Genomic DNA, 21,779 nt, shown 5'->3' on the forward strand with positions numbered 1-21,779 from the left:
CTGTATCAAAGCCCATATCGAATTCTATGTTGTAGAGCCTAATCAAAAGACATATTCTGTTAAGTGTATAAACCATAACATCAGTTGTAAGTGGAAGATACGAGTTTTATACTTACAACGGAAGATGTTGTGGGAAGTGACAAGGTTAAATAATTAGCACATATGTACATTGAGCTTATTGACACAAGGCCACAAACATTTAGATTCCGATGTCTTATGTTCATATGTGAAGCTTCTGGTCAAAAAAATCCAAGGATCCTAGTTTCAGTGATAGTGACATCTATCTGGAATACATTTGGTTATATTTTGTCTTACTACAAGTTGCGAATGTGGAAATGAAAAGTAATGACACTGTTGTACGACGATTGGGATCAGTCATATAATAAGCTATCATATTTGTTGCGCTTAATGAAATTTTTCATCCCTATAACCATTGTATGATATTATATTCATCTTACGACCACGATTACTAGAGAAGTTATCCCAAGAAAGTTTTTGGTGGCTTGTTATGGGCTTTCAAGTCATCTATTGAAGGGTTTCTCTTTTGCAAACAAATGGTACAAGTGGATGAGACTTTTTTGTATAGGGTATACAAACACGTCCTAATAATAGCTTTTGCACAAAATGGTGAACAAAAACATTTTCCCTATTGCCTTCGCAATTGTTAAAAACGGGTCGCATGAAACTTTGAATTTCTTTCTCTTCAACTTGTATTCCCATGTTGTCACTCAAGATAAATTTTGTATGATATCAGACTGTTCACTTGGGTTGTTAACGACGATTTCTAAACCGAGAAGTAGGTGGTCGTTTCCCTACGCATATCCGACGTACTGTATACATTATATTGCCTCTAACGCAATGGCGAGATTTAAGAACAAAAATGAGATTATCAACATGGGTAACTTCTATGTTTTTTTTCCTTCGTGTTTTATGTTTTATTTGTGTTTTTCATTTATTATTCTTAAATCCAAGTTTTTTCAAGATATGTTTTACTACAACCAAACTACCGTGTGAGGCTAGAAAATTTGAGGAGATACGAAGAAGATATTTATAACTTTGTAGTTGAAATACCTTGAGAAATATGAATACATACATATGATGATTAGGGTCGACGTTGCAGTCATATAACAGCCAATCTTGCCGAATGTATCAACTCAGAGCTTAAAGAGACTCGACATTCTTCTGGTAGTAAGTATTGTTAGGGAGACTTACTTCAGATTGGAAAAGTTTGGGCAAACAAATGTGAACAAATAGAGCCATGATCAACGATGAGAGAAATTGGGATCTAGATTTGGAGAAAGTAATGAACAGAAAACAAACAAATGCAATATCAATGTTTTTTTCATAATTTCGACAGACTTGATTCTGATTACGTTATCCAAGCACTTGTTCGACCACATGAGGGTGGCAATTCTGCCACATACACTGATAATCTCAATAGAAGATGGTGTAATTGCAGACGATTTGAAGCTTTTAAATAATCATACACTCACACTGTCGCTGCATGTATACATGTTAATGTTGACCCATACTCTTATGTTGATGATTGTTATAGCCTACATATTATATGTAACACATATAGTTGTGAGTTTAAGTATCCTTTAAACGATGCTTATTGGCCACTAACAATTTTTGAACAATGGTTGCCAAATCCAAAATTATGAAGGAAATTGAAGGGTAGACCTGAATATAGTCAAATTCATACTGATATAAATGATCTCAACGAGAGCAAGGTCAACCAAAGCATGGTGGCCACTGTAGATGTGAAGGCCTCAACATGAAGAATTATCTGGATATTTCTACATACGATCTGACTGATTAAACCTTCATAATTTTGTTTTCATGTTGTTTGTTATACCTTTTTTACTCCCTTTATGTACTTCTCTAATTTCTTGTCTTTAGTTTCTTTTTTTGGATAATTTATGAACATCATTAACCATATTTATTCTTAACTTTTCATATATAATTACAAACTATTCATAAATAACTTTTAACTAAACACAAATTCATACATATATTTAAAATATTTTTCAACATAAAAATAAACTTTCATTCTTCTTCTTCTTCTTCTCAATTTTCATACTATTATTTTTCTTTTCTTTTTTTCATTTCTCTCTATAAGTTGTTTGTTATATCGGATTGATAAGTTTTCATGCTTCTTCTTCTTCTTCTCGATTTTCATCTCCTTAATATCTTCTTCAAGTTTTCTTCTCTCCTTATGTTCATCGAGCATTGACTTTATTGTCTCATTTATCCACTTCTCATATGAAGACAAGCTTGAATTAGAATTGTCGGTGATTGAATCGTTAAACCCAAATAGATCGTTCGAGATTTTTTTCATAAATTGTTTCCCACAAATGCATGATTTGATTCTCAAAATTTGTTCTTTCTAACTTCTCATTTAAACTTTATTAACTAACCTCACTCCTATTTATACTGAAAATTTATCAATATGACCGTTGAAACTCGTCACGCCCACATGACAAGTTCTATCAATTGAAAATGCCATTGCCCAACGACTATGTACAATAGTATCAAAATCACATCTAATATGTATTCAATGTAGTTGTTAATACTCCAACTCTATGGCATGCCAACTATACCAAGAACTCTCAATGTATATACAATGTACCTTTCCATTATTTATCATTTATTCTTCAATCATCAAAGATAACAATATATTGAGCATTTCATATAATAGCAGAATGAGCAGTTTATACCCTAAATATTCTATTTCCACATAACATGAATATATCATGAAAATATCATTAATCATTTACCTTTTTGACACGTAAATATCATGTCCATCATATGATCAATATCATAAGTATCATGCCAATATAATAGAGTTGGCTCCTCTAAAACCTCTATAATAACATATGATACAAAGGTGACATAAATTGCATGATTAACCACTTATCTTTCTATTATGGTAGTTTGTGCTACCCTTAAAGCATTATTATTTTGTATTAGTATACACACCGGAATTCAACTACGTTTGTTCTATTAGAAACTACATTCGGATACGAATCTAACCATATAAAGTACTCTTTCTAGTTTGACTTCTACAATTTATGGTGAATTTTTTAATCCAACTTATAGAATATATTTTGACCAGAATCTACATCCCCGTTCTCTGACCTATCATGGATAAAAAAAATCATATCTTCTAGTATATACTTCGAAATCAGTATCCGTTTATTTTACACGAAACTAAATTAACATAAAAACAATAGTATAAGAATCACATTCTAATCATTTTTATAGAATTTATGATGTTTTTTCAAATCTACTATTAAGATTATAAAATCTATGCATATTTCATTATTTTGCATATCTAGCTTATCCACTGATTCTATTAACCTTCTAAATACAAACTTAACCTACATGCATGAATCAAAAAGTCATATAATATTCAAGAGTTACTTCTTACCATAATAACTCAATCATTAGCTTATCGCAAGCTAATGTTTACATTAAACATAAATATATCATAAACATTCACTCACCTTGACACTTTAAACATAAACCAAAATACAGTTTTTTTCAAAATCTTTATAAGTGCTCTTTTCTTTTACTTTGTTATTCACTTCACCTCAATTGAACTTGGATGGTTCACACACTTCAATTACACAACAACTAAAATCAAAGATACATGTTAGAATCCATTCTAACCATGCATACAAAAATAAAGAATTTTCTAAAAATTCTTTCGATGATCAATCCAAACTAATTACACTTCATACATTTTAAATTAACCTTGAATACCAAAATTTCACTAAAACCTTATTTTCTCTCTTGGGTTTCAAGGACCAAATTAGGGGTCTTCATATTTCAATTCCAAATTTAATAATTTTAATTTCCATAAAAATGAAACATAGATGATGGCAACCAACATGAACACTTCAATTTCATCAAAACCCTAAAACCCTAATTCAAAACCCTAATAGTCGAACACAACATGGTGTGTTCATACTTGAATTTTTACTTCAAACAACATTCTAAAGCTTAATCCTCCATGATAAATATCAAAACAAGTTTGGATAATTTTTATTTTTTTCCTAATTTTCTTATTCATGGCCTAACCTTGTATATTAACTTATCCATTAAATTCATTGTAACACCCCTAACCCATACTCGATCCGAATACGAGTCCAAGACGTCACATCGACTTTTCAAAACATTTACTTGTACAAAATTGTGAATAATTTTAAACTTTTACTAGATACAACTGAATAATTTACATAAAATATAATCATATGATTTTACAAAACCAATTAGAGAATAACGGATTCAAATCTTTATTTACATGCCAACCATAATCAGTATTACAAAATACATACTATTCATTTCTCTTATGATCTGACCTTCAGTAAAGAGAAACTGACATGTCTTGCTTTTCATCGCTCCATAAGCTCGTCCAAACCTACGTGTGAAACACTCACACGCTAAGTCTTTGACTTAGTGAGACATATAAAACATATAATGTAAACTCTTACTTATAACGATGCATGTACAATTGATACTATCATAACATACAAAACCATATAGCATTTCATATAATTAAATATATTCATATACATAACTTATCATTTCCATCCTTACTTTATTTATTATCATTTAAACCTCTTAGTAATTCTTAATTAAACAATACATACAACCACTTATATTCTATCATGCAATAATTATCCACCTGCACATATATTATCATTTACAAAGAATAACACATAGTATCATCTAATCCTTATAACATGTCACATATACACATGTTACATACAATATATTTATATTATTGCTTTATTAGCCCATGTATACTTTTGAGAACTTAAGGTATGTGAGTACATTGAGGTTGTGCACAAATGCTGACACCACAGCTCCTATAAATTGCACCGAAGTGCCACATAGAATTTGCACCGAACTTAAGGTATGTGAGTACACCGATGTTATCCATAAGGACCATATAGAAATTCCTTAAGAATCATATACATATACCAAAGATCAAGTAGGTGTCTCAAAAGACATCATATATGCTCCAAAGAATACATATACGTCCCGAATGACCATGTAGAATTTTCCCGAATGACCGCGTAGACCCTCTACTCTTGGCATGCCAACTATACATCTAGATCTTATGACACATAACATGGGCATTATTCTTTATATCATTTCATATATTCACATAAACACACAGTTCACTTACACGTAGATCATTTCTATATGAGTCACATTCACATGTCACATGGCTTATATCTTGTTCTTATGCCTTTCATAGACATATATTCACATGTTCAAATAGTCACATAGCTTATATTCTTTCTCACGTAATCACATAGGTCCATGTCATATAACATATATCATATAGCACATAGCTTATCACATATACCTTCTCTCATGGGATGTCATCACATAGCTTATGTCACATAAATTGTATTACATATACATGTAGTCACATAGATTAATTTTACCTAGCTTCTATCAACTTTTCATGTCATTTCACATTTCTTGTATCTTATTCTTATGACTTCTCATAGACATATATATTAGTTTATAAACTTGCATTCACATGATTTATAATCTTCTTCTTATAATCAAATATATCATGCTTAATAACATATATATCATATAAGTATATACTAACTTATATCATTTCATATAATTGGACTTATATTAAGAAAATACGATAATATATTATTGAATTATGCTTCGTTATAACAAATTTAAGGAAAGAAACGTTTTTATGAATAATACTATATTGTATGAATAGTACTATACGGTTTAAATAGTATTATATTGTATAAATAGTACTATATGGTTTAAATAGTACTATATGGTATGAATAGTACCGTGAACAGTGTTACAGTGTACTGATGCACTGCTACAGTAACTTCAACTCAACTTATATAAAACTCATAAAAAATTAAGCTTTCATTTAAACACATAAATTTTACCATATAACTTATCTTATATATTTATAAAATCACTTATGTCTATGCCTCCTAACTTAAATATTGTTCTCATAGAGTTTCATAACCTTTCTCGTGTAATCACTTATACCATATAGTATAAATTATACTTGGTTATCTTATGTTCACATATTCATTTCATTCCTTATGCCTTTATCACATAATTTATTTCATATTCTTATACAATCATATAGATCATTTGTATTATTTTACATGACTTATCACACTAACATATACTTATGCACAAATATAAATCATAACAATCATAGACTTGTGCTTATGGAATCATGCATTTAAACATGGGAATGAGACTTATCATAAATCTTACCTAATGATGTATACAATATCTATATATAATGTTATGAATGCATTACAAATCAAATAACATTTTAAGAGTCACTTCTTACCATAGTAACTCCGTCACTGGCTCATCACAAGCCAATGTTTGTTCTATAACATAACTATAAGTTAAATTGCACTCACCTTAGCCTTGCTTACTTTGAGTTGATCCTAATTCTTTGATCGTTCTTAATTCTTTGATCATTCCAGAACGAAATTATGTTCTATATCTACATAATCACACATATAATATACATATCAGCATTCCACTTGGCATACTCTAATATTTCATTTCTTAAACTAAAATAAATATCTATTTTCATTTTTCCTTTGTAGTGCATCGATACACACTATAGTGTATCGATGAACTTATGGCATTCGATGTTTTCATTTTAAGGGGTGCATCAATACACTTCCTGTGCATCGATACACACTGAATAATTTCTGGAAATTTATCCTTGATACATCGGTACATGTTGAATGTGTACCAATGCACAATAGCCCATAATTGTATTTTAAGCCCGAAAATTCATCATTTTTAGCTTAAATTCTTCATGTTTCATTCCCTTTTCTATTCTTAACTCAAGTACATATACTTAAACTAATTTCTACTCATTCAATACATCCTTAACTTCAAAATTCCATCTTTTATATGGAAATCAATAATCATACCAAATTTTCAAGATGCTCTAAATCCAATTCTATCACTTCATATCTCTTAATTAAGTTGATGACAAGTCAAATTTAGTTTCAAATTCAACTTATCAACTCTTTTCCAGAAATTCTCTTAAAAACTCATTCTCTTTAATCTTTCATAACTTACAAATCTTTGAGTTTCTATGACCTTTTTCATCTTCTTCTCAAAACATGCTCAACAAGGGTATTATAATACCCACTAATTATTATTCAATTATTTTCCTTGTTCAATGACCTATTTGCCCTTTGATTCTTTTGATAATTACTAATAACTTCCAGGAAATATTTCTAAATAAATCATTGAACTATTCAACTATTCTACTTTAATCACCAAATTCTAAAATTTTACAATTTAGTCACTAATCCGGTATTGAGGATGTTACATTCATCTTGATTAAAGCATGGAAAAACTATATAAACAATTAATCCTTCAAGTCCAAGTCTCAATCCAATTTAATCCATAAACCCTAAACTTTCTTTCATTAAATTCAAGAACTTAACCCAACCAATCCATGAAATTTTACTACCAAATGAAAGAAAATTCCATGAAGAACAATTTTTTATTTTACAACATAATCTTAAAATCAAGTCTTTAGGATCAAAATTGTTAAAAACCTAAATTATCTTATTTTTCTTTTTCTTCTACCTTGGTTCTGTCCACTTTGATGAAGAATGAAGAAAACTCTTCAACTTTCTTTTCTTTTATTATAGTTATTTTTGACTTTTCAAACTTTAATGAATTTAAAATTCATTTTAATCCAAATGACCATTTCACCCTTAAAATCCAATGCTCACCATTATGTAACATGCCAAGATCTTCATCCAAGGGCTAAGATTAACCCATTGAGTTAATAGTTACCAACTTTACCCTTGTAAAATTTCATATTTACAATGTCATTTTCATCTAACGGCTTAGATTTAACATGTAAATTAAACTTTAATCCAATGGTTCGTATTAAACCTTATCCTTTTAAAGCATGGAAATGATATTTTTCCCTTGCTCTACCATCTAACAAAATATCTCAAATTTTTAATTCAATCTGATTATCCAAATTTTTTTTCGAACTTTAACCCTTATAGCCTTTAACAAAAATTATGTATCAAAAGCCCGAGTAACACGAAAACATCATTCTTGGGGGGTTAAACTATTCCTTCATGGCATAAAATACCTATTTTGGGAAAATTACCATTTTGTTCCATGAACTTTCAATTTATTCATTTTGATCACTAACTAGAGGTTTGAGGTATTACAATTTGAATCCACACTATGGCACATAGATATTCAAATTCAACATATGGTACACAGTTTAAGAATTTGCTTCTAAATTGTTGGAAAATAGACTACTGCAAAAAGAGGCATTAACACTGACTGAAAAATATTAAATAAAACGTATAAGCAAAGAATTGATCAGTCTTGTCATGGTATTAACACTGTCTTAGAAGCGAATTCACCCCGATGTGTGTAATCGCTACAATGGATGAATTCCCCCTAAGGTTAGCACAACTCTCCAAGTTTCGAATACCCGAAAGATGGAGTGGACTTGGATGATACTACTCTTCTCTCAACTCAAAATAACACTTAAGAAAAAAATCAAAGATTGTTTCAAAGCAAATATTTACTTAGGGATCTGCTCATATGAATGAAACTACCCACTATTTTACCAGCTAAATAGTGAGGGTCAAATCGTCATTTCTAAAACACAATTTAAAGTTATTTAGAATATAATTAAATAGCATTTAAAATTATGTTATATTTTGAGAATTAACAACAATTACCTTTAAATTGTTATTTTACTTAGAGATCTTTAATTGCTGGACTTTTTAAATATAAATGATTAAATTGATTAAACTATCTTAAATTAAGACTAAATTAATAAAATAAATAAATTCTTAAGATTAAAATTATTATTATACCATACTACATCTTATTCATTTAAAGTTCAAAGATCAATGCTTGTTTAGAATAATATCTTAATCGCGAAATTAAATTATAACATTTTTCAAAAAAAATAACACATTTATAACTGAACAAATAGTTGACATGTGATGTATCTTATCCAATAATAAATTTATGGGTAAAATATAGTAACAGTCACTGAACATCTCTGAAGCTTGCATTTAGGTCCCTCAACTTTTAAAACTTGCAATACGGTCTCCCAACATTTATTCCGTTTGCAATATAGTCCCCGCACCTATGAAAATTAGGGTAAATTATATAAATGGTCACTAAACTTTTTAAGTACTTGAATTTAGGTCCCCCAACTTTTAAAACTTATAAAACAATCCTCAATTTCATTCTAAACCCTAAATTCCAAAATAATTCAATTACATTCTAAAACTCAAATTCTAAAATACTTCAATTTCTGTCTTTTTTTATAAACGACGCCGATGTCACTAAATTATTAATTAATTTACTTTTTATATTTAAAAACATATGAAATTTTTTTAATATTAATTTAAAGACATGAAAATTTTTTAATAGCAAGAATATATGATAATAATTCATTTATTTAAAAATAAATATATTTATGATTATTTGTGTATGTTTTTATATCTAATCATACGTGTTAATATATTTTATATATTTCATATAAATATTAAGACTAAATAAATAGCAGAGTCAAAATTTTATATATGAGTTATGTTAATTATAGTAATGATGTATAAATATATTTTTATTTTTATATTATTTCTATTATAATTAAAATATAAATATTACCATGATAATTAAATATTTATTTACTTATTACATCGAATATTTTTGTAGAAAAATTATTTAATAAAATCATAAAAAACACAATAAAAAATAAACACTGAAGTTTACTACTTCAAAAATAAAATAAAAAATCAATAATTTAATATAATATACCCTAAGTTGATGATAACAATCAACTCAAAAGAGATGGGGTTTGTGCCATGTTTTCGTAATGTACGTAAACTTTCTATTTCATGGTCACATATTCTTTTAGTTCTAGCACGATCTATTTTTTAATTTTCTAATACATTTAACAAAATTATATTATAACTCGTTAAGTGATTTCATAGGTAAAAGAAATGTTATTTTCTTTAAAAGTTTTAAATTCAAACAATTGTGTTTGTAGGGTATATCTATATTATTAATAAATTAAAAAAATTTGAATAAATACTATCTTATAATCACATCAAACTATTAAAAAACTAAATTATAATTGAAATAAATACAAATTATAAGGATGTCAATTGGGGATTTTGATTCTTAATTTTTTCATTGAGAGATTGTGTTTTTTTATTCAATTTATTCCATAATCATTTTTTATATTTAAATTATTGAAGGTCACTAAATTTATATTTATGAGGAGGGAGTGTATTTTTTTCTTCACAAAAGTAAAAAATCAAAACGCTATCACGTTCTTAAAGATAATATAATATATTCCTCCTTAAATTGAAATATTTTAGAATTTGGGTTTTAGAATATAATTGAATTATTTTGGAATTTAGGGTTTAGAATGAAATTGAATTATTTTGGAATTTGGGGTTTAGAATGAAATTGAGGAATGTTTTGTAAGTTTTAAAACTTAGGGGACCTAAATTCAAGTACCTGAAAAGTCCAGTGACCATTTATATAATTTATCCTAATTTTCATAGGTGCGGGACCATATTATAAATGGATTAAATGTTAGGAGATTGTATTGCAAATTTTAAAAGTTGATGGACCTAAATGCAAGCTTCAGAAATATTTAATGACCATTACTATACTTTACCCTAAATTTATTAGAACATTGCCGGCCTAAGCAACGCTTTTGTTAGGCTTTAAAGGCCAAATATGCTATAAAGTAATTTCAAAACTGAATTGCGCACCGACTAAAAAAATAAAGGGTAAACTACACCTCGCTGGTCACTAAATCATTGTCAATTTCATTTTGATAATTGAATATTTTTAGTTAAATAGTCACTGATGCGCGTTATTTTTTTAATAACCAATCACATGTCAATTACACTCGAATTGCGTTTATAGATATTTTTTTACGTCGTTCGAGTTTGATTTGCGGTTTGTTAATGGTCTTCAATAACTTGACCCCTTTTTATGATTCATTTGTCGATACGATCAGATCTATTTGTATCTATTTGTGTTCGAGTTTCTTGGTTAGATTTAGTTTTTCCTTGTATGGTCCTTATGTGATCTTAAGTTAATAGTTTTGTTTCAATAATTATAGAAAGTTTTCTTAATTATGTGCTTAATTTACGAATGTGGTTGTAAATATTTATTATAATTTGAGATATTTCCTATTTTAAATAAAATTAGTTGAATCATGTTAAAATAAAATAAAATAAAAATCAAATGTTGTTTTTATGGAGGGTTGAACCATGTTAAACTGTTATTATAATTTTACTAAAATTAATATTTTGTTTGAACTCTACCAACATCTCATTTTTATAACTTTAATAAGACAATATGATTTAACCTAAATATATTATTTTTATAGAATTACAATAATTGTTTAATCTGGTTCAATAATTAAATGATAGACCTTTATTGAAGGGTCTGAATTCAATTCTTCTCAACATTATGTATTTATTTTATTTGATTGTCACCCCTTTATTGACAAATATTATTAAAAACAAAACACAGACTGTTATGTAGAGAGAGTAAAAATAACGTGAAAAATAAAAGTATAAATATAACTTGATGGCTAATGTTGTAAATAAACCAAAAATAAACAATAAAACTCTAAACTGCCTAGTCGTTTTAACGCCTTTTTTTTCTATTAAAAGAGAAGAGGGGCGGCTCGAAGATAAAGCAACGCGGGAAAAAAATCTTTGGAGAGATTTGTTGTCTCGATTATCTGGATTTTCTTTGCATGTGGTTTCCATCTCCCTCGTTCTTCTTTCCGGTAAGATCTTCAATTACCTCTGATTCAATTGAGGTCAGATCAGATCCGCCAAAAGAAGCACGGAAATTTCATGTTCTAGGGTTTTCGATCTGATTGTTGCCGTTTATTTCGTTTGGTTCTGTTTCGCTTTGATTGTCGTCATATCTGAAACCTAGGTTGTAATCTTTTTTTGCTCTTTCTATTGATTGAATCTTTAAAAGTTGTCTGCATATCTAGGGTTTGTACTTTGCAACCCTTGAAGTGATTGGCTATTTCTTTTGCTATTTTTCTTGGAGTTTTTGTTTGGTGTCTTTTTTATTGAGAATAGTTGTGTGGTTCTTGATTGGTATGGCGGCAGGGCGAGTTGATGTTCGGAGGAGAATTGATGTTGAGAAAGTGAATCGGGAATATGGCCATACTAATCCCGTTAAGAATGTATGCAACTACCCACCTAATAGTAAGAATTCGGCTTCTTTTCATAAGAGTAAGTTGGGTTTGGGTCCTAAGCGATGTGGGTTAGACAATGTTGCAAGAGTTAAAAATGATGTCAGGTCGATGTTGGATAATGAGGCTAAGCAGCCGCCTCAGAAAAAACGGAAGTTTTCTCCAATTGTGTGGGACCTAGAAAATAAGGAACTAAGTTCTTCATCCAAGACCAGAGTTATAGCGACAACTACCTCTCTGTCATCTCCACCTTCACCTGTGAAGTTGTCAAATAGTGACTCCAATCAGGTTGATAAACAGCCACCCGTCTCTGCAGATCTTATCAAAGAAGAGCGTTCACCGCCTGAGTCTCTAGTGTCAAATTCCGGTGCTGCTTTATCTCCTTCACCATCTGGCCAGGGATGTCAGGATGATGAACAAGAAAAAGATTTGATGGGTAAAGATAGCTTTCAAACGCCCAACCTATTTACGTCACGATGGGCTTCAGATGATGATGACGAAGATGGATCTCTAACCGAGGAAAAGATAAGGAGTTCAAGTCTTGAGAGTGGGGAGTTTGAAAGAGAGGAACTGGAAGGTGATGGGGTACAGTCTGATGAAAGAAGCAACAATGTACTGTATGCTTGCAAGGGTGAAGATAAGGGGTGTAAGTTGGACTCTGGTTATGTTATGGATATTGATGACATTCGTGAAGAAGATGCTATTGCTGATCAATCAGATTTAGATGTTGAAGAGTCTGCAGGAAGTGGGATGAACATGCTTCTTGGTTGCAGAAGTGTTTTTGAATATGAAAGATTGAACAAAATAAGTGAAGGTACTTATGGTATTGTTTATAGAGCCAAGGATAAGAAGACTGGAGAAATTGTGGCTCTAAAGAAGGAAAAAATTCTTGGCGGGAGAGACTTAGAAGAATATGGTTTCCCAGTGACATCTCTGAGAGAAATCAATATTCTTGCATCTTTTCTTCACCCTTCGATTGTGAAAGTTAAAGAAGTCGTTGTAGATGACCATGACAGTGTTTACATGGTTATGGAATACATGGAACATGACCTCAAGTGGCTAATGGACTCAATGAAGCGACAATTCAGTACAAGTGATGTTAAAAGCTTGATGCTACAACTACTGGAGGGTGTGAAATATCTTCATGATAATTGGGTGCTACATAGGGATTTGAAGACATCCAATCTTCTCTTGAATAACCAAGGTGAACTCAAAATATGCGACTTTGGTATGGCACGACTGTATGGGAGCCCACTTAAGCCATATACGACCAAGGTGGTTACCCAGTGGTATAGGTAAGTTGCTTTCTAAGTACTTATATTCTCTTAACATTCTGAATTTTATGTGCTTTTGAATTTGAAAGCACCTTCCTTTGATTTCTGCCCTTCAGAGCTCCTGAACTTTTACTTGGAGCAAAGAAGTATTCAACAGCTGTGGACATGTGGTCTGTTGGTTGTATAATGGCTGAATTGTTAACTAAGGAGCCCGTGTTCAAGGGAACAAATGAAATTGATCAGCTTCGTAAGGTAATTACTGTTTCTATTTGAAATTTCTACTTTATCTTATTATTATTTTATTTATGATGTTTGGTTGTGAATCATGGACGATGATTGCAGATATTTGATACTCTTGGTGTTCCAAATGAGAAGATTTGGCCTGGGTTTTCTGAATTACCAGGGGCCAAAGCAAATTATTCTAAGCAACTGTAAGTATTTTTTGACAATTAATATGTTCATCTGATTGACCATACTATTATTTTGATTTTATGTTTACTAAATTCCTAGTCATGTGACTTGTAATTTAACAAGTAGTTGCTTTTGTTTTCTTGTACCAGGTATAATTTGTTGCGGAAAAAGTTCCCTGTAGCATCTTTTACAGGATCTGCCGTTCTTTCTGATGCTGGATTCGACCTGTTAAACAGGCTTCTTACATATGATCCTGAGAAGGTAATTATACTCGAGTTCTAAATCCAACTTTTAGTATACATGTAGGTTACTTCAGCTATAATTGAAGTTTCTGTTATTTATGCAGAGAATAACAGCAGATGATGCTCTCAATCATGATTGGTTCCGGGAGATTCCTCTACCTAAATCTAAAGAATTCTTCCCCACTTTCCCACCAAAAGTGTGAATGGAGCAATTTCCTGGCCTGATTGGTGAAGAAGTTGGACACAATCAAAATATATATGGAGCTATGCTTTAAGGATCCATATCTGATATATCAGTGGTAATTTTTTTCGTCTATTGGATTGTTTCATGATACAGACAATTAGGTGCATTCAGCCACTAGGTTATCATCAATGATAGTTGTATTAGGTAGATGATAGACAAAAATGTGAGATGCTACAGTTGCATGTTTTGTGGTAGCAAATTATTGGGAGAAACTGATATTGTCTTTTGGCATGCACCTTCTGCCTTATGTGGTCTGGTTGTTTAGATCATTTTCAGATGATATATAGTGCTCATCAGCTCAGACCTTACCTTATAAATTTTTCATTTTTCATATTCTTGGTATTGTATTACATAACTCATAAAAATGTTCTTAATCACATTTAAAAGTTCCTTTTTAATTTCATCATCATTACTTACATTGTTTTCTTCAATTTTTTCTCACATTGCTTGCAAGAGTCCACTGATATTTGGAAGGGTACAACGTTGGTGTTTCCTGTATTATGGGCAGTAAGTTTTGCATACTAAATGTGCTTTGTAATAAATAGGTTGGTTCTTCAACTTGTGAGATATCCATATTTTTCTTTGTTTCCCTTCTGTTTTCTTCTTTGTTTGCAAGTGTTGCGGCAGCAAAGGTGGTTCAAAGCCTGCACACTGTTTTTTAATTTGCAAGTAAGGCATTGTTGCTTCACTTATTCCCTTGCAATGATTACTTATTATCGATGATGATGTCATTGACTATGCATGGACAGAGTTTTCTTGCTTATCATGCAGATGTTACGTTAGGAGAAAAAGATAATAGAACAACGGATCATCTAATGAGGCTTGTTCTTGTCTTACATTGTATTTTGCCCTCTTTACCGGTTTATGTCTTTAATCTCCTTTTCGGATGAATGAATGCTCTTACAGTTCATTCTGTCGGTTTTTTGGAAGATTCGTTTTAATCGGTTACAAGTGGATGTTAAAATACCAAACTTGGTAGGATTGCTAAAAAAAGGTTGGTATTTATTATCATAAGGTTATAGTTTTGAATAAACAATGCCAAAAATCTTCTCACCTTGTCTAATTTTTAACGCTAGCATCCAAATTCTCTTATAAATCAGTAGAAGTTGAATGCAAATATGGGGGTTGTAAATACTAGTAATTACAACTGCATCAATTTTTAATGGTATGCGATATAACGTTGTCGTGAAAATATGTTTGAAAGGAGATCGGAAATGTTTGTACTTGAATGAGGCATTTACTCTTGTTTGTTTTCTTCTTGGATGAGCCTGCAGAGGAAGTAAGCAAGTGTATGAAAATGTATGATTTTTTAAGCAGTGGGATTTTGAAGCTTTATGGTAATTGGTTCATCGAGGGTTTCATTCTTCTGTGCTATTGAAGAACCGTTACGTAATTCCCAGATTTGCCGAGTTCAACTTCTTTTCGATTTTAATTCCTTATACTCTGGAGGGGGGGGGGATTACTTAGATGTCTATACGACAAGATCTTTTATTTTGAGAAAGCGTTTGGATGAAGCAAGGGTTTAGTGAAAATGTGTCACTGGAGAGGTTGAAGACTTGTGATTTCGTGGTAGTAAGGATGAATTTGGTTCAAAGGTCGGTTACAACATTTAAATTGGAAGATATCAACATGAAATTTCACATAATTCTTTCTATTGAATTGTCTATAATTTGCATTTAACATATTATTAAATAATATATGAATATATTATATAATATTTAAAAAATTACATTTTATGTTTTGTATTTTATTTGCAAGGATTGAACTAATAAAATAATCTCACAGAAAGATTATACAAAACTCTCATGTCTAAGAAATGAGAATAATATCATCCCTACATTTCCAAATACTATTTATTATTGTTAATATTTCATTACAATCATCAGATAATGTTATGGAATTAAAGTCGTTAATCTCTTTTATTTTTTTTACTTCCTGGTTTTAGGGTTTAGTTTTGATTAATAATCAGGACCGACTCGTGTTGTATACCTTACTTTAGTGGGTGAGTCTTTTGGTAGGGATTTTTTGCATATACAAGAACTTGAATTTAAGACCTTCAGTAAGCGATATCAAATTGCTCGCCACTTAAACTAATCTTTGTTAGTAATTTTTTTATGCAAGGTAATCTCATTTTTAAATTTTAAATTATCAAAAATAATATGGGATTACCATAAATATTTGTATTAGCTCAGTATATTACAAAGGAGGTTATAATTTGTATTATAATCGCTCAGTATACTATGGAGGTTACAATTTGTATTATATGAACCTTAAGGCATCTAAATACTTGTATCGAAACCGATTAGGGTACCAGTGTTTTGTAAGGAATTTATATATGATTTCAAATGCAGTAGAATCTAATCCCAAACCCAAAACCATGATAACCCCAATTGTTCTTCTACCGCTCTAATCCAGTTTTTTTTACGACTTTTAACCGGGTAAAATAGCTCATTGGTCAAATCCGATTTTTTAACCAATGTTCTCACCAATGAAATAAGTGGAAATATCACCTCAATATTATAGGAACAGAACCAAGTGACCAAACCGACCTGACCAGCAATTTCCATTCATCTGATTGACAAACCATACAAGACAACTTGATTTTCAAAATAACTTTTCAAAGAAAAATATCCAAAAATAACAGATTTGATGTCAATCGCCGTGCCGTTTGGGCCGAAATAGCAAAGAGATGAAAGTTTAGAGCATTCAAATACCCATGATAAAAAATCTATGAAAATTCTTAGACAAAAAGAAAAACCCTGTTTTTAGGTTAAAAGAACCAACATCCACGAGTAAAGCAACTTCTGAACTTCATGCCTAACTGCAATTTCATCATGAAAGTGCCTTCCGAATATCATCCGTAACATATTTTTGAGGCTTCTCCGCATCAAGCTTAGTAACTAGCCCCTTCTTGGAATAATAATTGATCACCTATATTTCGAACAAAAACATTGATAATGATAATAGCAATCTAAAACGTACTTAATCCAACATCACTTTAGATACAGTTTATACCTAGATAGAACGTAAAGAACAAACATTCATGCCCCACGCTAAGTTAGGTTGCTACTTAACTCTTTTATCCCGTATTAGGAAAAACACATCACATCCATTTTAGTAACTAGCATTTCAAATAACTTAAAAAGAAATGAACGAGAAAAGATTACAATGTTTCCATTCTGCTAGAAATAGTTAGGAAACGGAAAACATACTGGTTCGGTTTGCTTGTGAAAGGCCTCGAGTCTTGACCTGAGCACAGCTGCAGTATCATCCTTTCGTTGAATCAAAGGTTCCTCAGTCACCTTGAAGAGAATAAAGAATCCGATAAGTTTGCTAAGTAAGACATGGAAATGTCTAGTGATAATTGATTAATTTACAACTTCAACTGGTGAAAAAGGGGGAAAGGTTTCATCAACTGAATTTGCATTTATGTGAGAAACATGATTACAATGAGGGTTATTATGTTTGACTTACATCATCTACACCATGAACTTTAGGAGGTGCAAATTTCGTATGGTAGGATCTACCACTAGAAGGGTGGATCCAACGACCAGTAATCCTTTCCTCCAAGATCGAATCATCAATTTCAAAGTCGAGCACCTTATCTATTTTAACTCCCTGCCTTTCAAGCATTTCATCAAGCTGCAAAGCAAAGATCAATAACAAATGATTGGAAGCATGGTTCGTGGGTAAAACAAATTATAAATAAACAATGCATCACCTTCTGTGCTTGGACTACGGTCCGGGGAAATCCGTCAAGAATGAAACCTTTTTGACATGAAGGTTTCTTCATCGCTTCATCAATAATGCCAACAACCAGGTCATCAGAAACAAGTTCTCCCTACAAAGCAATAGCATCAGCCATTTAAATAATCCAGACAGGCGGGGGTAAAAGATTTTCACCTTATCCATGGCTTCCTTGGCCTTGATACCAAGTGGGGTTTTAGTGGAAACGGCAGCTCTAAGCATATCACCAGTGGCCAAGTGGCATAAGCAGTACTCATCCTTAATCATTGATGATTGAGTGCCTTTCCCTGATCCAGGTGGACCTGCCAATAGTAGGATTTCCAATAATTAGAAACTGACCATCCTTATATAAAATTTGAGAGAATAAATTGATAGAAATGTAAAGAATGCTAACTTAATGCAGCTATGAATGGTGCAATTTACACGTGATAAAGACGGTCAACAATGCTTGAGACTTCCTTAAAAGGTAAATATAAGCATCTTTCTATTCACTTTCAAGCCACCCTAACTCCAGAGCCTATGCGAGCAAGATGTGTGATTCGGATTAAATGATTGTCTAGACATTGCTGCATGGAACTCAATTACTAAAGACAGACTTCTCTTAGTGGGCCATGGAAAAGGAACTGTGTCACCCCACCTCTTCATTTTCCCTACGCAAGCAATCCATATTCCAAACCCTACACAAGCAAGATGTGTAATTCGGATTAATCGATTGTTGGGCGTTGCTGCATGAAACTCTATGACTGAAGACAGACTTGTTTTTCTTTAGTAGGTCCTGGACAAGGGGCAATGTTATCCCCACTCTCATTTTCTCTAAAGCGCCCATATCTGTATCCAAATTCCAACACACACCATAGTCTAGACCCTATGCAAGACTGTAATTCCACACACTATACAAGCAAGATGTGTAGTTCAGATTAAGCAAGAGTCCGGTAGTTACTGCACTCAACTCTAAGACTCAATACAGAGTAATTTCTAAGTACGCCAAGGACGAGGACTGTATTACCCACAACCTCATTTCACGATCTGACGCACCAGAATCTGTATCCGACACACTCTCGAGTATAGGATAACATAGGTAAGGGGCATTAATATTTAGCCTTCCGAAATCTATATTACTGAAGCAAAGCAAAAGGTGAATGTACAAAGAATATGCAAATTCAAAGTTGGCATGAAAATTCATTTCATTTTGTCTACATGATGAGCATTGGTTCACATATTCTAAAACCAAAGTTTCATAGCACGGCACTTTTCCGAAATCATATTCATTTGTTTAAAATTACATGAACAGAATTCAACACACTCTTAAATCTGAAAGCTACACCTTCTATGTTATTTCTCAATGTGTGTGTGTGTGTGTGTGCATATATATTAAAAAAAATCCAAATTCCAAAACAATGTGAGTTTGAAGAAAACAAACAAAAGTAAAAATAAAAAAGTGGGGGAAGGGTATACCAATGAGGATGAGGCGGTTCTCGGGTTTGGAGGCGCACTTCATACGGCGGAGAAGCTCATTCATCAACGATTCGGACGGTATTTCTTCCAAGTTGACCGAGCTGCTCGACATTTTTTCTTTTTTTTTTTCTCAAAAACTTTTTAAGGGTTTTTGGGTCTTAACGGAAGATATATAAGTCTTGTTAAAAGATAGGTTTTATATTCTTCGAAAACACAAAAGATGGTTTATTTTATGGGTAAATTATATCATTCCTCACTAAATGTTATTCTACTTCCTATTTATTTATCGTACTTTTAATTTTTCTATTTTATTAATTTAACTTTACAGATTGAATCATTTTGCTCACTCTGTCGTTAACTCTTTAACGATGTTAAGATGTGTCATTTTTTATTATTATTATTTAATATAAAATTATTGAAAATATAAAAGGTAAATTACATCGTTTCTCACTGAACTTTATTCTCTCTTCTATTTTGCTCACCCAACTATAAAAAAAGATGGTCGGATACCATCGCCAGCCACCGTCTACCGCCATACATAGTGACTGTTCAGTCCCAAATTTCATGGGTCACTTCGCCTCGAAACCTTAAGTCCAAATCCGACTTCCATTTTGTCGAAACTTGCTCTGAAGTATATGAAATCAGAGATTAAAAGTGAGGAAATTGAAACGTTTTAGTCGAAATTCATGGATCATGGGATATTTTTCGGTGAAACAATCACCAGATTCGGACTCAGGGGATCGAGAAGAACCAACCCATGAATTTTGGGACCGAACGACCACCATCAACGACGGTCAACAGTGGCTGAAATGCAAAATGACGTGGTGGTCGTCAACGACAATGGGGAAAGAAGAGGATTCAAAACAATATAGTTTTGGTGTATATTTGAGTTTTTCAAAACGACGTCGTTTTGATGTTTGTGTCATGTTATAACACCATTAAAAAGTTAATGGCAGAGCGAGCAAAATAATTCAATCTGTAAAGTTTAATGAGAAAAATAAAAAAAATTGAAAGTACGTTGAGCAAAATAAGAGAGAGTAAAGTTCAATAAGGAACGGTGTAATTTACCCTTATTTTATTGTTGAGCACATCACCCTTTTAGCATCTAAACTATCAGTTTTAGTTTGTTTTAGCATCTAAATATTTATTTTTTTTCAAAACCATACATAAAGTTTTGTTTTGTTTTATTTTAGTACCCGTAGTTAAAAACTTTAGTTTTTGTTTCATTTTAATATCCGTTCAAAATTTAATATTAAGTTTTGAAAATTTTAGAAGTTTAACTACTAAAATGGACCAAAATTGATAGTCTAGGTACTAAACGAGTTAAGTTTTTAACGACAGAATACTAAAATGAAACAAAAACTAAACTTTAGGTATAATTTTAAAAAAAACAAAAATTTATATATGAAAAACAGACAAAAGTAATAGTTTTTGTACTAAATACGTAATCTACCTTTATTGTTTTATTTTGCTCTTTCTTTACTTTTGTATTGGTTTGGTTCGGACCTCGGAGCCACCAAAGATTCAAACTCAACTACTCAAGTACCGATCTCCAAAGTTACTGTTTTGTCCTTTCTCTTCCACTTTTTTTTTTTTTTTGATTAATCTTACTCTTCCACATCACTTTTGTCACCTCAATTATTACTTTTGTTCTAATTTGATACTTAAATTTTTTTAAATCATACTTAATGTTTAGTTTTAAGTTTTATTTTGGTAGTTTCATTAAAAATTTACTGGTGATTTGAGAAAAAGTAAAGTTTATGCATCGAAATATAATAAAAATAATAGTTTAATCACTAAATGTATAGTTTATGTGAGCAGTTTTGTTAACTGCCAATGTGAGAAGTTTTGAAAGTGCTCCTTAAAGTTGGTTCATGCCCAAGTCTTAGGCATGTTCCCACTCTTTCCATGGACGTGCATTAAGGGAGAGATGGGTAGTTTTGGGTGGTTTTTGATGGGGACTATACTTATAAATATCCATCTACACTAAATTAACATATTCTAAAGCATTTTACATCTAAGTGAGGTTTTGAGTGCTTAGAAGATCTCTGGCGGATCTAGTTTTGTGTAGTTAAGTTTACGGTGGTTCATGGTGGTCCGACGTAATTGACGGT

At 31.4% G+C, this 21,779-nt stretch overlaps 2 protein-coding genes across 2 annotated transcripts; one reads left to right on the plus strand and one right to left on the minus strand.

The window, feature by feature from the left end:
• Window positions 1-12,181: 12,181 nt before the first annotated feature.
• LOC120122032 (cyclin-dependent kinase G-2-like) lies at window positions 12,182-14,698 on the plus strand. Its single transcript, XM_039141288.1, has 5 exons — window positions 12,182-13,587; window positions 13,683-13,818; window positions 13,909-13,997; window positions 14,127-14,238; window positions 14,324-14,698. The coding sequence occupies exons 1-5, from the start codon at window positions 12,197-12,199 to the stop codon at window positions 14,420-14,422; spliced, it is 1,827 nt and encodes a 608-aa protein (XP_038997219.1). The 5' UTR covers window positions 12,182-12,196; the 3' UTR covers window positions 14,423-14,698.
• A 2,544-nt stretch (window positions 14,699-17,242) lies between these two features.
• On the minus strand, window positions 17,243-19,816 carry LOC120122033 (adenylate kinase 4-like). Its single transcript, XM_039141290.1, has 6 exons — window positions 19,666-19,816; window positions 18,367-18,512; window positions 18,185-18,304; window positions 17,938-18,105; window positions 17,676-17,765; window positions 17,243-17,394 (listed from the first exon to the last, which is right to left on the minus strand). The coding sequence occupies exons 1-6, from the start codon at window positions 19,775-19,777 to the stop codon at window positions 17,296-17,298; spliced, it is 735 nt and encodes a 244-aa protein (XP_038997221.1). The 5' UTR covers window positions 19,778-19,816; the 3' UTR covers window positions 17,243-17,295.
• Between the last annotated feature and the right edge of the window lie 1,963 nt (window positions 19,817-21,779).

Source organism: Hibiscus syriacus, unplaced genomic scaffold, assembly GCF_006381635.1.
Source record: "Hibiscus syriacus cultivar Baekdansim isolate YM2019G1 unplaced genomic scaffold, ASM638163v2 tig00110384_pilon, whole genome shotgun sequence".
Lineage (NCBI taxonomy): Eukaryota > Viridiplantae > Streptophyta > Magnoliopsida > Malvales > Malvaceae > Hibiscus > Hibiscus syriacus.

Excerpts from the sequence above, each read along its gene's own strand:
- LOC120122032 (XM_039141288.1), top strand. The coding sequence starts at position 12,197 with ATGGCGGCAGGGCGAGTTGATGTTCGGAGGAGAATTGATGTTGAGAAA. Across the intron at positions 13,588-13,682 it reads GTGGTTACCCAGTGGTATAG|AGCTCCTGAACTTTTACTTG; the intron begins GTAAGTTGCTTT and ends TCTGCCCTTCAG. Across the intron at positions 14,239-14,323 it reads TTACATATGATCCTGAGAAG|AGAATAACAGCAGATGATGC; the intron begins GTAATTATACTC and ends TTATTTATGCAG.
- LOC120122033 (XM_039141290.1), bottom strand. The coding sequence starts at position 19,777 with ATGTCGAGCAGCTCGGTCAACTTGGAAGAAATACCGTCCGAATCGTTG. Across the intron at positions 18,305-18,366 it reads CCAAGGAAGCCATGGATAAG|GGAGAACTTGTTTCTGATGA; the intron begins GTGAAAATCTTT and ends ATTGCTTTGTAG. Across the intron at positions 18,106-18,184 it reads CCGTAGTCCAAGCACAGAAG|CTTGATGAAATGCTTGAAAG; the intron begins GTGATGCATTGT and ends TTTGCTTTGCAG.